This window comes from Pseudochaenichthys georgianus, chromosome 8 (genome assembly GCF_902827115.2).
Source record: "Pseudochaenichthys georgianus chromosome 8, fPseGeo1.2, whole genome shotgun sequence".
NCBI lineage: Eukaryota > Metazoa > Chordata > Actinopteri > Perciformes > Channichthyidae > Pseudochaenichthys > Pseudochaenichthys georgianus.
In genome coordinates, this window is record NC_047510.2 from 32,374,400 (window position 1) to 32,390,038 (window position 15,639).

General features: G+C 41.2%; 1 protein-coding gene across 1 annotated transcript in view; it reads left to right on the forward strand.

The window, feature by feature from the left end:
- The window catches only part of LOC117451744 (meiosis inhibitor protein 1), a 171,601-nt gene that overhangs the window by 146,077 nt on the left and 9,885 nt on the right, over positions 1 to 15,639 (forward strand). The window contains exons 29-31 of the mRNA XM_071203907.1: positions 3,826 to 3,907; positions 4,095 to 4,129; positions 4,931 to 5,065. Coding sequence (XP_071060008.1) covers positions 3,826 to 3,907; positions 4,095 to 4,129; positions 4,931 to 5,065 — 252 coding nt within the window. The remainder of the gene's footprint in view (positions 1 to 3,825; positions 3,908 to 4,094; positions 4,130 to 4,930; positions 5,066 to 15,639) is intronic.

Below are 15,639 nucleotides of genomic sequence, written 5' to 3' on the forward strand. Positions count from 1 at the left end.
GCCTTACACTATAGCACTTGTTGCTTTAAATTAGACTAAAGTCCAACTGGAGCCTAATAATATCTACATATTATTATTAAATGCATTCATTTGCTCCTTATTAGCCTAACGAGGACTTCTCAAATCAACATATTCTCCTGTCTATATACATTAGTCACAGCTTAATGATTTGTTTGCCACAGTATCACGTCATTAAAAAAGCCCCTGTGAAAGCCCACAGAGACACAAATATGTAAAAAGCTATCAGCATGCGGTTGAGAGGTCATCAAAATGCTGTTTGAACTAAAGGACAGGTGTGTGAGCTGTGTTGGTGTGTTTGAATAGGTTAAAAACATCACCTCCAGCTAATGAAGTGTAATAACTCTGCGCTCATGTTGGTGCTCATTTGCATTCGAGATGCAGCCGTGAAGTGAAGTCAATCTCCTCCAGTACACTGGGCAATACTACACCATCTGCTTATAGTAATGATATTCTACATATATATCCACACATATTAGATAAGATGAATTAACTTTGCATTTATATAGCACTTTCCAAGATAATCAAAGACACTTAACAATGAAAACATTTAATAAAAGCATACAACGAAACAGACATACAAACATTTAAACACATGATGTAATGAAATGACAGATACCATCCTTTCAAAGTAAATAATAATTAGAAAATATTTAATTTATATAGCAGACCAGGGCTGAGAGAGTCCGTGATTTGAATTGAGCCGTCCCTTAAGTTATAGATACTATCTCTTTATTATTAGTGATGGGAATTCCGGCTCTTTTTAATGAGCCGGATCATTTGGCTCGGCTCACTAACACCTCATTCACATCAACGGTGTTTCAGGGCCGGTTCGGAGCTGGAGCTTGAAAAGCACCGGGTTTTCGTGTTCACACCGCAGCGGAGCAGCCTCTTAGCTCCGGAATCCAGTTTGTTTCAAGCACCAACATTTTTTCCGGCTAGGGCAAAAGCACCGCATACGCCACGCTTACGTCGAGGCGGGGGCAGGGGGAATCGGGATCGTCGTTGAAGTTGATGATTACGATTGTAAAGCAGTTTTGAATGTAGCATGTAACGACTGTAAAGTTGGAAGTAAAGTCGTCCCATTTCTTCCATTTCGTTTTGTTTCAACCCGGCTCCTGGGCTGCAAAAAAAAAGCAGGGAGGCGAGACGAAGGGTAAGAAAATAACAATTGTTTATTTTCTTATAAACAATTAAATAACAGCACCAGCCACAGGTCCCCGAGGCTGGCACGGAGAGAGTGCCCAGAGGAGTTCGCCCCCCGTAACCAGCTGGGCTCCTCCTATATCCTTTCCTTTCCAGGTGTAGCTCATCAGCCCCTGAACCTGTGAACCTAAGCACACCCACAAAGCACACACAGAAACAGCACCCCACGTGGTGTGGAGGGGTCGTCAGAGCGAAACCAAAACGAGTAGCGCTTCAACACAATCGGCCATTGTTGTCGGTGTGAGCTGTGAGGGGTTTCCACGCGGTTTGGCTTTATGAAGCAGGCACGCTCACGGTTCAGGACTCTGGGTGGTGTGAAAAGAGCCGGAACTAAACCGAAGAACCCCCCCCCCCCCCAGTCAAGGCTCGCCAGCAGTACACTTTCCGTCACAGGAACATGCTTTGCTGGTGGCGAAAAGAATCCCACCAGACTCCTTTCCATCCAAGGGATGTCCTTGTCTTTTTTCCTTTTCGTCATAAAAACATAAAAACTCGATCTTCTCTCAAATTATTCTTTTTTTTTGGACGCCCTCGGCTCAAGTTCAGGGCGTTCCGAGCTGAATAAGGGCGTCAAATGACGGCCAGACGCCCCCCTGGCGGAAACGCCGTAAGTATTCAAAGACTCTTTATAATAAAAAACATTGAATTAAAGCATTCAAACAAAAACAAATGTAAAAACAAGATGTGATGAAATGGATAATAAAGACAGAAACATATTAGTGATGCCTCAATAATGGGAAGATATATATATCTGCAATTATATAAAAATGTGTATTGACAATCTGCATTTAATGTGGATAAAATATGGAAACTGGTATAGTTATTGTGTTTCCTTTTTATACAGAGCTCATTTTGAGCCAGGCACAAGGGGGGGCTGTCCGTTCTGTTTTATAGCAGAAACATTGGAACATTTAGTGGTGTCCTGTCCCCGATTGGCTGGTCTTAAAAATTGTTTACAGGAGTGGGTGGAAGGGTTGGGTGGAGGTTTTCTCCATACCACTTTTTGTCCATGGCCCCAAATACACCCTGAAAAGTAAGAAAACTCTAGTATTGATACATTTCTTGTTTGCTAATGCAAAATGAGCGATCTGGAAAAGTAGAAAGAACCAACTTGCTGGAGTGGGATGGACGGATGCAGTGCTCTGTCTGAGGGTGGAGCATGCGTACTACCCGCTGATCTGTTGGGCGGGTTCAGTGCTCACTGGGGGAGATTGACTCTCTAGTATTGAAGTTTGAAAAGATAGCTGTAGTTTTTGTTTTTAAAGTGTGTAAACGAGGATGTTTTTAAATGGGTACGATGTTTCAAATGATATTTATTTTGGTAGTCATGAAAATCTGGTTATTTATTTATTTGAAATTGTAATGTATTAGGGTTTTCCCAACTCTTTTGCAGGGTGTGTGTATAGTTAAAACAAATGTAAATCAAATTGTGTTTTAAAATCTTCTGCTGTGTGAAAGGCTGTCGTGCTAACAGTAGTGTCGTGCTCCACGCTCCACTGCTCTGTACTCTGCTGTTGCGTGGCCGATATCAGGAACCCTTCCCTGCTCTCACTATCTCCCTCTTTTTTCCCTTGATGCTTTGCTTTAGTAGCAGTAGGAAACATTGGAGCTCCTCTTCTCTACTTTTCCGCTGCTTTCCTCCACTTTCAGAGATGGCAAAAGTACACACATCCTTTACTCAAGTAGAAGATCAGATACTCGTGTTTAAAAATACTCTGGTCAAAGTAGAAGTACTGACTAAACTTCTTTACTCAAGTAAAAGTACAGAAGCATGGGCTTTGAAATGTACTAAATATGGAGTGTGGACTGCTACTTGGAGAGGTCCCAGTTCACCTCCTGCCCTGCCGTGGTGCCCTTGAGCAAGGCACCGGACACCCTCTCACTCCCATTGCTCCCCGGGCGCTGTACAATAGCTGCCCACTGCTCCTAGTACTAGACTCCTGGTACTAGGATGGGTTAAAACCAGAGAACACATTTCACTGCGCTGTGTGCTCTGCATGTGTGACCATTAAAGAGGGTTTCATCCCTCCCAATTATATCTATTTACTCAAGTGCTTTACTTAATTCTTACTATTTAAAAACATTTTACAATTCAATTTTCTCAAATGTGAAGATTGCTGCTTTTCCTTATATATTTTTCCTGTTGATACTGATCATTCTCAATGCAGTACTTTTACTTGAAATGGAGTATTTGTACAGTTTAGTTTAAGCACTTTACTTAAATAAAGGATCTGAATTGTTTTTCGTCCACTTATAGAAAAATATTAATCCATATCTAATATACCTAATAAGTTATAATAGACCATCTACTAATAGAAAATAGAAACCAATCTACTATACTATATCTAAATATTGTACAAGTGTGCAGAATGGTTGCCGTTTATATTTAAAATGTAATAAACTGAAGTAAAAAACAAAAGCTAAAATTGTGGGGAAAAAAAGTTGAATCTGGTTTTAAAAGAAATAATAAAGTAACTATAAAGCGGTTTTCACACATTTTCCATGACTTGCAGTGATCTGACGTTTAAGAGCTGGGATATATATTTTTTCAGTGTATACTTGACTTCTCTCTGATGTTTTCGCCCCACTGTGTCTCCTCAGAAGCACGAGCTGTTGCTGAGAGCTTCAGTGAACTGTCTGGGCTCCCTGCTGGGCTTCCTGCAGAGGAGGAGTCCCTCCACAGGTACAGATCGACAGCTCAGGCTAATAGGGAGTGAACGTTACCTGCAAATGTATATACAGATCAAAGAGGGCGCGTAGAAGATCAAATATTGCTAACTTTCCTTTTCCTCATGTACATATTCCACAAAGTCCCACAGGAGATTACTGATGCCAAAGCTCCATTTGAAGTTACTTCTTGCTATGAACAGATCAGATCGATGGATTTTACGGCACAGGATACACAGTTATACTCAGAAAATGTTCCCAAGACCACCTCCAAATGTTATTGTTTCCAACCAACACCATGTTCAGAGATTTAGTGAACACAGCTTCACTTTTTCTTAAAATGTTTCTGACGTCTAGATGGCAAGGGATAGTTTATTTGCACACACACACACACACACACACACACACACACACACACACAGAAACACACACAAACTCAAATCAAGTATAATTTATTGGGCATAGTTCCGAGCTGTAATAAATATTTGATATCAAAATCGTAAAACTTTAATGAAGGTAATAAAAACATTAAAGTATCTGGATCGCATGAGTAATGAAAGTGTATATATGCAGGTCAACACAGATGGGAATTAAAGGAACATTTCCATATTCTGTGTTGGCAACTGAGGCTCTAAAACGTTTCATTTATCATCAAATAAATAAAAGAAAATCTGACGTGACTGGGCAAAATATTGATATAACAATAAAATATAATATTTATATGAATAATAACATAAGTACATTATGTAATTACTTTTTTCAATTAGTATGTATTTCTAATAAATAAAACAAAAAAACATTTTATTTGCAAGGCACGGTTCACAACAATGTTTTAATATCTTTACAAATATGTAGCAGATTTAATTGAACTCTTCATTATCCACATTATTCAATTCCTTTAAAACGATGACATGTTTATTTTAGACTTTCTCTTTATTTCTACCTTCTTGTCCTTCTTTTAACTTTTCTCACTCCTCTCCCTGTGTCTGTTAATGGTGTGTGTGTGCGTGCGTGCGTGCGTGCGTGTGTGTGTGTGCAGCTCCTGAAGCACGGCAGCAGTGCGGCGGTGCTGTGGGAGCCTGACCTGCTGCGGGTGATGGAGGCAGTGGAGTGGAGGGGGGTGAAGGAGCTCAGCGAGGAGGCAACACAGAGCCTCAGGCTGCTGCTCACTCAGGTACACACACACACACACACACACACACACACATACACACACAGAGAGATCAAACAATGGACACATTTGTGGATTTTTAGGATAGACTTTTATCATGCTGCTACCTTGCTTAATTAGAAAGGAAATAAAGGCAGACAAAGTTTAGTGTTAGTTGGAGTCGTGCTGTTCCTCTCTCTTCGTGCTGTTCTTCACAAAGAAGAGCCTTTAGATTGGGACCAGGCTTGTTTATGCAAATAGAACTTAAACCATAGTTTATGCAATTGTAAGACGTAAATGCAAAATTGCACCATTCTGTGACTCATGTACATCCTCCAATGTACCCTAGTGATTTAATCTACACTGATGTACATCAAGGTCACATGACTTCATGTCAACATTGCTGCTAAGCTAAAGGCGGCTAATGTTCAGCGTGATGACGTTTAGTCGTCTCATTTAGACACTTGTTAGCAACCACCTTTTTCTGGTAGAAGTAGAAGCTCCAGACTTCCAGCAGTGGAGTATTTACTGATGTGTTTTATGTCGTAGAACAAAACGTAAACATCTCTTCAGCTTCTATTAAGCACAGACCTTATTTCAGGCATCTGACCAAAAACAGGTTCAGAAAACCATTGACTTTGGGCCAAGCGAACCAGAAGTGGTAAAATGCTGACTCATTTATCGGTTTTAGGACTCATTCCTGCACCACTCTGTTAGCAACAGCAGTGGTTTCAGGTTTAAGAAGGAATGGATCCCAGGTGTGCTTCCTACCTATCGTCTGGAGCTGATGCCTCTTAATGTCCTTCAAGCCGATTTCGGCCGTCGATAGATGTCGGGCCGTCGATGAGCGTCCTGTCGCCCTACTCAGATAGGTGTGTCCCGCCCCGTCGTGTCTTTTCGGCCGTGCCGACACCTTCCGCCGCGGCCTGTCGGCTGAAGGCCGTCGGCCAAATAAATCACTGTGATTGGCTGTTCAGCTTAGCGAATCAGTGCATGAGAAGCAAAACGGAAGTGAGGGACCCAAACAAACGATTAAGAAGGCAAATCTGAGATTTCATTTAACTCTAGCTCTCGACACAGGTTCGGGAAAGCCCCGTGAGCTTCTCGCTGTGGAGTGAAAACGCAGTCTGTTCTTCTTCTCTCGGTTATCACGCAGTCTGTCTTCCGGTTGTTGCCTCTTTTGAATGACGAATACACACAACCGCCCCCTGCTGGTAAGGAGAGTTATTGCCACTCACGCATGCGTAGCGGTGTGTTCCAGTGCGACACATGGCAGAGACGTGAGGCGACACAACAGTCGTGTTCCGTCGGGACGTGTTCTTCGGTGTCAGTTTGGTGTGTAGGCCCCTTTACACACACACACACACACGCATATGTTGCCTTTAATCAGACCCCATCAGCCTCACTTCTCCACACCACTTACACTCTTACCATTAATGATCTCCCTAACACACACAAAGCAGAGAGCTACTGCTCTCTAGGCGAGCTTGTGATTAACATTAACTCAGTAACCCCGGCAGTATCCAGACTCATTGGTCACGTCGGCACTAATGACTCATCTGTGTTGTCACGGAAACTGGAGACTGAATATAAATTCCTAATTTACCTCCGTGATTATCGCAGGCACTCGTTTTAATTGTGTCTGGACACTATAATAAATGACATGTCAGTGAGAGAGGATGTTGCTGTGCTCGATATACACCGTGAGCAGGTGCAGAGATACCTGCATGAGAAACACATTAGCTTTTAACCTTACCAGATCCTTTATGGACATGGTAAAACAAATAGATTAGATGATATTATGTACTTAATTGATCCCAAATTTGGGGGGGAAATGGTCGCAGCAGCATGTCTGGTAGTCATTGCACATGAGTTAGAAAGTATAATAGAATATAAGAAAACTTTTGCAAAAAAAATGAATGAATAGACATTTTAAAGGTCAAGTGAAGCTTTTGGTCTAATTGCCTCGGGGGATTGTGTTAATTGTTTATAGTTTAATAGTAGAATGTCGCCATTATTTTATTTCCAAAGGTCAAAAGGGACATTACAGATCAGCTGTTATGTTACTGTCATTATTTAGACAGGCAGTAAGATGTCATTTTACGAGCATTTACAGGTAAACAATATTACTCGAAGTGAAAAGAGGTGCTGCAGCAAAATAAATACCTTTTTGAACATTAAAGCATGGAGACACTACATACTGATATACACCTGAACATCAGCAGGAGAGGACTCTTTAAAGTAGAGACACTACATACTGATATACACCTGAACATCAGCAGGAGAGGACTCTTTAAAGTAGAGACACTACATACTGATATACACCTGAACATCAGCAGGAGAGGACTCTTTAAAGTAGAGACACTACATACTGATATACACCTGAACATCAGCAGGAGAGGACTCTTTAAAGTAGAGACACTACATACTGATATACACCTGAACATCAGCAGGAGAGGACTCTTTAAAGTAGAGACACTACATACTGATATACACCTGAACATCAGCAGGAGAGGACTCTTTAAAGTAGAGACACTACATACTGATATACACCTGAACATCAGCAGGAGAGGACTCTTTAAAGTAGAGACACTACATACTGATATACACCTGAACATCAGCAGGAGAGGACTCTTTAAAGTAGAGACACTACATACTGATATACACCTGAACATCAGCAGGAGAGGACTCTTTAAAGTAGAGACACTACATACTGATATACACCTGAACATCAGCAGGAGAGGACTCTTTAAAGTAGAGACACTACATACTGATATACACCTGAACATCAGCAGGAGAGGACTCTTTAAAGTAGAGACACTACATACTGATATACACCTGAACATCAGCAGGAGAGGACTCTTTAAAGTAGAGACACTACATACTGATATACACCTGAACATCAGCAGGAGAGGACTCTTTAAAGTAGAGACACTACATACTGATATACACCTGAACATCAGCAGGAGAGGACTCTTTAAAGTAGAGACACTACATACTGATATACACCTGGACATCAGCAGGAGAGGACTCTTTAAAGTAGAGACACTACATACTGATATACACCTGAACATCAGCAGGAGAGGACTCTTTAAAGTAGAGACACTACATACTGATATACACCTGAACATCAGCAGGAGAGGACTCTTTAAAGTAGAGACACTACATACTGATATACACCTGAAGATCAGCAGGAGAGGACTCTTTAAAGTAGAGACACTACATACTGATATACACCTGAACATCAGCAGGAGAGGACTCTTTAAAGTAGAGACACTACATACTGATATACACCTGAACATCAGCAGGAGAGGACTCTTTAAAGTAGAGACACTACGTACTGATATACACCTGAACATCAGCAGGAGAGGACTCTTTAAAGTAGAGACACTGCATACTGATATACACCTGAACATCAGCAGGAGAGGACTCTTTAAAGTAGAGACACTACATACTGATATACACCTGAACATCAGCAGGAGAGGACTCTTTAAAGTAGAGACACTACATACTGATATACACCTGAACATCAGAAGGAGATCAGCAGGAGAGGACTCTTTAAAGTAGAGACACTACATACTGATATACACCTGAACATCAGCAGGAGAGGACTCTTTAAAGTAGAGACACTACATACTGATATACACCTGAACATCAGCAGGAGAGGACTCTTTAAAGTAGAGACACTACATACTGATATACACCTGAACATCAGCAGGAGAGGACTCTTTAAAGTAGAGACACTACATACTGATATACACCTGAACATCAGCAGGAGAGGACTCTTTAAAGTAGAGACACTACATACTGATATACACCTGAACATCAGCAGGAGAGGACTCTTTAAAGTAGAGACACTACATACTGATATACACCTGAACATCAGCAGGAGAGGACTCTTTAAAGTAGAGACACTACATACTGATATACACCTGAACATCAGCAGGAGAGGACTCTTTAAAGTAGAGACACTACATACTGATATGCAGCCGAACATCAGCAGGAGAGGACTCTTTAAAGTAGAGACACTACATACTGATATACACCTGAACATCAGCAGGAGAGGACTCTTTAAAGTAGAGACACTACATACTGATATACACCTGGACATCAGCAGGAGAGGACTCTTTAAAGTAGAGACACTACATACTGATATACACCTGAACATCAGCAGGAGAGGACTCTTTAAAGTAGAGACACTACATACTGATATACACCTGAACATCAGCAGGAGAGGACTCTTTAAAGTAGAGACACTACATACTGATATACACCTGAAGATCAGCAGGAGAGGACTCTTTAAAGTAGAGACACTACATACTGATATACACCTGAACATCAGCAGGAGAGGACTCTTTAAAGTAGAGACACTACGTACTGATATACACCTGAACATCAGCAGGAGAGGACTCTTTAAAGTAGAGACACTGCGTACTGATATACACCTGAACATCAGCAGGAGAGGACTCTTTAAAGTAGAGACACTGCATACTGATATACACCTGAACATCATCAGGAGAGGACTCTTTAAAGTAGAGACACCTGATATACACCTGAACATCAGCAGGAGAGGACTCTTTAAAGTAGAGACACTACATACTGATATACACCTGAACATCAGCAGGAGAGGACTCTTTAAAGTAGAGACACTACATACTGATATACACCTGGACATCAGCAGGAGAGGACTCTTTAAAGTAGAGACACTACATACTGATATACACCTGGACATCAGCAGGAGAGGACTCTTTAAAGTAGAGACACTACATACTGATATACACCTGAACATCAGCAGGAGAGGACTCTTTAAAGTAGAGACACTACATACTGATATACACCTGAACATCAGCAGGAGAGGACTCTTTAAAGTAGAGACACTACATACTGATATACACCTGAAGATCAGCAGGAGAGGACTCTTTAAAGTAGAGACACTACATACTGATATACACCTGAACATCAGCAGGAGAGGACTCTTTAAAGTAGAGACACTACATACTGATATACACCTGAACATCAGCAGGAGAGGACTCTTTAAAGTAGAGACACTACGTACTGATATACACCTGAACATCAGCAGGAGAGGACTCTTTAAAGTAGAGACACTGCGTACTGATATACACCTGAACATCAGCAGGAGAGGACTCTTTAAAGTAGAGACACTGCATACTGATATACACCTGAACATCATCAGGAGAGGACTCTTTAAAGTAGAAACACTACATACTGATATGCACCTGAACATCAGCAGGAGAGGACTCTTTAAAGTAGAGACACTACATACTGATATACACCTGAACATCAGCAGGAGAGGACTCTTTAAAGTAGAGACACTACATACTGATATACACCTGAACATCAGCAGGAGAGGACTCTTTAAAGTAGGGACACTACATACTGATATACACCTGAACATCAGCAGGAGAGGACTCTTTAAAGTAGAGACACTACATACTGATATACACCTGAACATCTGCAGGAGAGGACTCTTTAAAGTAGAGACACTACATACTGATATACACCTGAACATCAGCAGGAGAGGACTCTTTAAAGTAGAGACACTACATACTGATATACACCTGAACATCAGCAGGAGAGGACTCTTTAAAGTAGAGACACTACATACTGATATACACCTGAACATCTGCAGGAGAGGACTCTTTAAAATAGAGACACTACATACTGATATACACCTGAACATCTGCAGGAGAGGACTCTTTAAAGTAGGGACACTACATACAGGGACACTACATCAGCAGGAGAGGACTCTTTAAATATCTTGTGCTGGACACCTGATTTATTAAACTAAAATCCTGAGCCGATACTATAATTTGTAATGTTTATGAACTGGCTGTAAATCCCTGTGAATATTGTGTTTCAGCATAAGTTAAACAAGATGAACTCTGTCCTTGTCGTTGCCCTTCGCAGCGAAACGCATAAAACCCCATCTGCTCTGAGATGTTATAAAACACAGAAACGGTATCAGATTGCTCAGCGCAAAGTTGGCATCACATATAGGAGCAGAAACACGTTTAATATTCTGCAAAGTGGCTCAGAATCAGAGCGGTGACAGAATGGCACCAACTGCAGCCGGCGTGTGTGTGTGTGTGTGTGTGTGTGTGTGTGTGTGTGTGTGTGTGTGTGTGTGTGTGTGTGTGTGTGTGTGTGTGTGTGTGTGTGTGTGTGTGTGTGTGTGTGTCACACTCTTCTCTTAACGGTCACGAGACAGTATAAGTTTTCCTTCCTGTCATCCTCTCTGCTGCGATCCGTCACACACTCGCTCTGAACCGTGTGCGTGAGTCCTGTTGATCTGCCGTGGAAGAAAGTGAAGTGTCAGGACGATCGGAAGCGCTGCATGCACGTTAGTCAGAGATTTGGTGTCTAACACTATCTGGCTTCCTCCCCATGAGTCATGACATTAACTGTTAACTGTGGTGGGAGAAGTACTCAGATATCACATCCTTATAGATACTTAATTACTCAACAATCAACAGTTATTTATATACATATTTATAATGGATTTTTACGACACTTTCACTCAAACTTCCAAGGTTTATACGAAAATGTTATTTCATATGTGTGAGGGAAACTTCTGAAGCAATTGGAAACAGGACTCAGAGAGGCACGAGGAGAGCTGGAGCTTTGATGACAAACACTGACGGTTTATTTGGAGTTACGGCCGAAGAATTGACAAGGTGGTGTGTCACGAGTGGACACAGCAGACCAAACAATTATGGACCCTGAATCTAACTAGAGCTGTCGTCCAAAGAGAAGTATATGCGCCAGGGAACCTACGTCCCTGAACAGTAAACTACCTCATGGCAGCTTGTGCTCGGTCACAGACTGGCAACAACAATGCGCCCAAGCTGCTCCTCCTTAAGAGAGACAGCAGCAATACCCAAGGCCGTAGAACTATGCCACGGGAAAGGAGACAGTGAGTGGAGACAACGATGAACTGGGTCGAAGGTTGAATACCTAAGCAAATTATTCCCTAACAGTATGTATTACACATTTTTACTTGAACTGCTAATGTTTATATAATAATAATAATATATTTAATTTATATAGCGCTTCTCATCTGCCAAGACAAATCTCGAAGTGCTACATATAACATATGCTATATACATAATTTTATTATATTTATTCGTTATTTATCGCACATTTTTAGAACAGAAATATTTTTTATTTAATTTGTAAATATTTAAGCAGTTTTTCTTAATTTTTTCATATTTTATTGGACTTTTTTTTCCTTTTATTTCTAATTTAACATGTTGTGTTTATGTACATATATGTGGTGTCAATCAATCATTTAATCACAATTTTTTACTTGATTATAACATCATTTCTGAATCATCAAAGAGTAACAAAACCACATTTCCCCCCAAGATAAATGAAGTATTCAAACGCTGTACTTCGTTACATTTTGCAATAAAGGGTGTGAAGACATGATATATCTATCTGATCCAGAGTCAGTGTTAGCAGTCGCGCTGCATACTGAGTTAGCTCGTCAGATCAGAGCCAGTCTTGAGGGAGAGTCCCTTTTTATAATTTGTACCGCTCACAGACTTCTAATATCTTCCCCCAGATATCCGTCACTCTTTCCGACTCGCAGTCCTCCACGCACTGACCTTTCTCCTCCCAATCCTCTCCTGCTTCTCCCCGTTATTCCTTTGCCTATCTCTCACCCCTCCAACTTATTCTGCCCTTTCCTTTACCTTCCTCTTCCTTCAAAATATCATCCTCTTGAGTCACTTCATGTTTCCAGATATATACAGCTTTAGCTTTGAGTGCAACGCTCCCTTATATAGGAAGATCCATCAATTTCACTGAATGCTTGAAGCTTCTATGTGTCTTAAAAACAGCGGATGCCGACAAGTGAGTGTATCTTTAGCTTAGCGGTGGTGAAGTCATGTGACTGTGATGTTGTTCTTTTATAGTCTAATGTTAGCTTTTTAATTTTAGCGATTGCATTTACTATTATACAATTGGTTTTAAAGAAGCAATGCAGAAATTAGTTCTAAAAAAAACCAAAAAGTTAGCATTTTAGCACTTTTAAAGTCAAAGTTTTTCGAATGTGTTTTGATAAGATGAGGTCTGTGGTAAACACGAGCTGAAGAGATTTTAACGTTGTATTCTACGACATAAAATACGTCACTAAATACCCCACAGGTGAGTATCTGAATCTTTTATGTGTCATTAAAACGGCGGTTGCTAACAAGTGTCTAAATGAGACTATTAACCCTAAATGAGACGACTAAACGTCATCACGCTGAACATTAGCCACCTTTAGCTTAGCGGTGGTGACACAAAGTCATGTGACCGTGCTGTAGTTCCTACACATATTTGTAGTCTCTCCAAATATGTGGAAATTATCCTGCTGAACAAAACGTGTAAGTATCATAAACGTGTGTTCGCCACAGAGCTTGTTTCCTGCAATATTCCAAAATCCAACGGAAGAATCTCATTGGCTTTTAGTTGAGGGACGCCTTGAGATGCTAACGGTCCGTCCACACGGCGGCATGCGTTGAAGCTTCAACGCTTCTGCCCATTCACTTTGAATGGGGTGACGTCATGCTTTGCCGAACTGCATTGTGGGAGCGTCGCTTCGCTTTGCTCGCTTCAAAAGTTGAGCAATGTTCAACTTTTGAAGCTTCGACGGAAGCGTCAGCCAATCAAATCATATGCCAGTACAAGCTCTAGCCAATCAAACCGCCTGCTTGTGTGTCCGGGGCGGGAGATTCATGTGATTGGTTGTTGGTCGAGTTTCAGACACGCCCGCCGGCAAGCTTCAACGCACGCCGCCGTGTGGACGCTGCGTAACATCTTTTATTTCGCCCCTTTTCTTCCCTTGCCTTCAAAACTTCCTCACATATATAAACATCTTTGTGCAACACTCCTTTGTATACAAACATCACAATTCCTCTCTGGAAATTAAGGATTCAGATCATTTCCTCTCCCAGCGGCGTAGAAAATGATGATTATAGCAATCATGAAGAAGACAACAAGAGATTTGCTTTAATAACAACACTCAGCTGCTCACAACGGTTCTGTGTTCATATGATTATACTTCTTCTGTGACAGCTGAAATAAATAGTTACTTATTGAGCACTCAAAATCACAGCTGTGCGTCTCCCTCTGAGCGTGCTTTCAAATATATAGTGTTTTAGGAAATGTTCAAGGTTCTTTATTTAGTCATACGAACATAGCTACAGTGTAGTTATGCTGATGAAAATCTTGTGTCAACACCTTTATATATACAGTCTATGGTCAACACAGATAAACAAAAAATATAATGTCATCTACAATGTAGGGAAAAAAGGCCTTGAGATTTGTTCGTGTGATTCAGACACGGTTATATCAATCAATCAATGTTTATTTATATAGCCCAATATCACAAATGTTACATTTGTCTCAGTGGTCTTCACAGTGTGTACAGAATATCAGTATGACAATACGACACCCTCTGTCCTTAGACCCTCACATCGTACAAGGAAAAACTTCCAAAGAAAACCCAGTTTAAAGGGAAAAATGGGAGAAACCTCAGGGAGAGCAACAGAGGAGGGATCCCTCTCCCAGGACGGACAGACGTGCAATAGATGCCGTGTGTAAATTGAAAAGATAATACATTTGCAACATAGGTAGTCCAAATGTTTGGAAATGCATGTGTGTATAATAGGAAGATGAATCCACGAGGATATCCATCCAGGACCTATGATCCAGGACCACAGCCACGACTCAAGATCCAGCGCTCGCGATCCAGGACACAGGACCGCAGGATCATCCATGACTCCGGATCCCAGCGTATATAGACACCAAAAAGAAAGACATTTGGGGAAGCTGGGTTAATCGGAACATGAGTGTACACGGGTATAGACAGAGAGAAGGAAGAAGTAAGATGTCCCCCGACAAACTAAGCCTATATCAGCAAAACTAGGGGCTGAATCTAATCAGCCCTAACTATAAGCTTTATCAAAAAGGAAGGTCTTAAGCGCACTCTTAAAAACGGATAGGGTGTCTGCCGCCCGAACACAAACTGGAAGCTGATTCCACAAATGTGGAGCTTGATAAGAAAAGGCTCTGGCTCCCATTGTACTTTTAGAGATTCTAGGAACAACCAACAACCCTGCATTCTTGGAACGCAATGCCCTAGTAGGACAGTAGGGTATAATGAGTTCTTTAAGGTAAGATGGCGCCTGCCCATTAAGGGCTTTGTAGGCAAGAAGAAGAATTTTAAATTCTATCCTGTGTTCTATAGGGAGCCAGTGTAAGGCAGCCAGAACCGGAGTAATGTGGTCCCTTTTCCTAACTCTGGTTAGTACACGAGCCGCAGCATTTTGAATCTGCTGAAGCGACTTGATTGACTTCTTGGTACTCCCTGATAATAAAGAGTTACAATAATCCAGCCTATAAGTAACAAATGCATGGACTAGTTTCTCTGCATCGTTTTGAGGCAAGATATGCCTGATCTTTGCAATGTTACGTAGATGGAAGTAGGCGGTCCTTGAAATTGATTTTATGTGGGCGTTAAAGGATCAATCCTGATCAAATATAACACCAAGATTCCTTACAGTCTCACTGGAGGCCAAATGAATGCCATC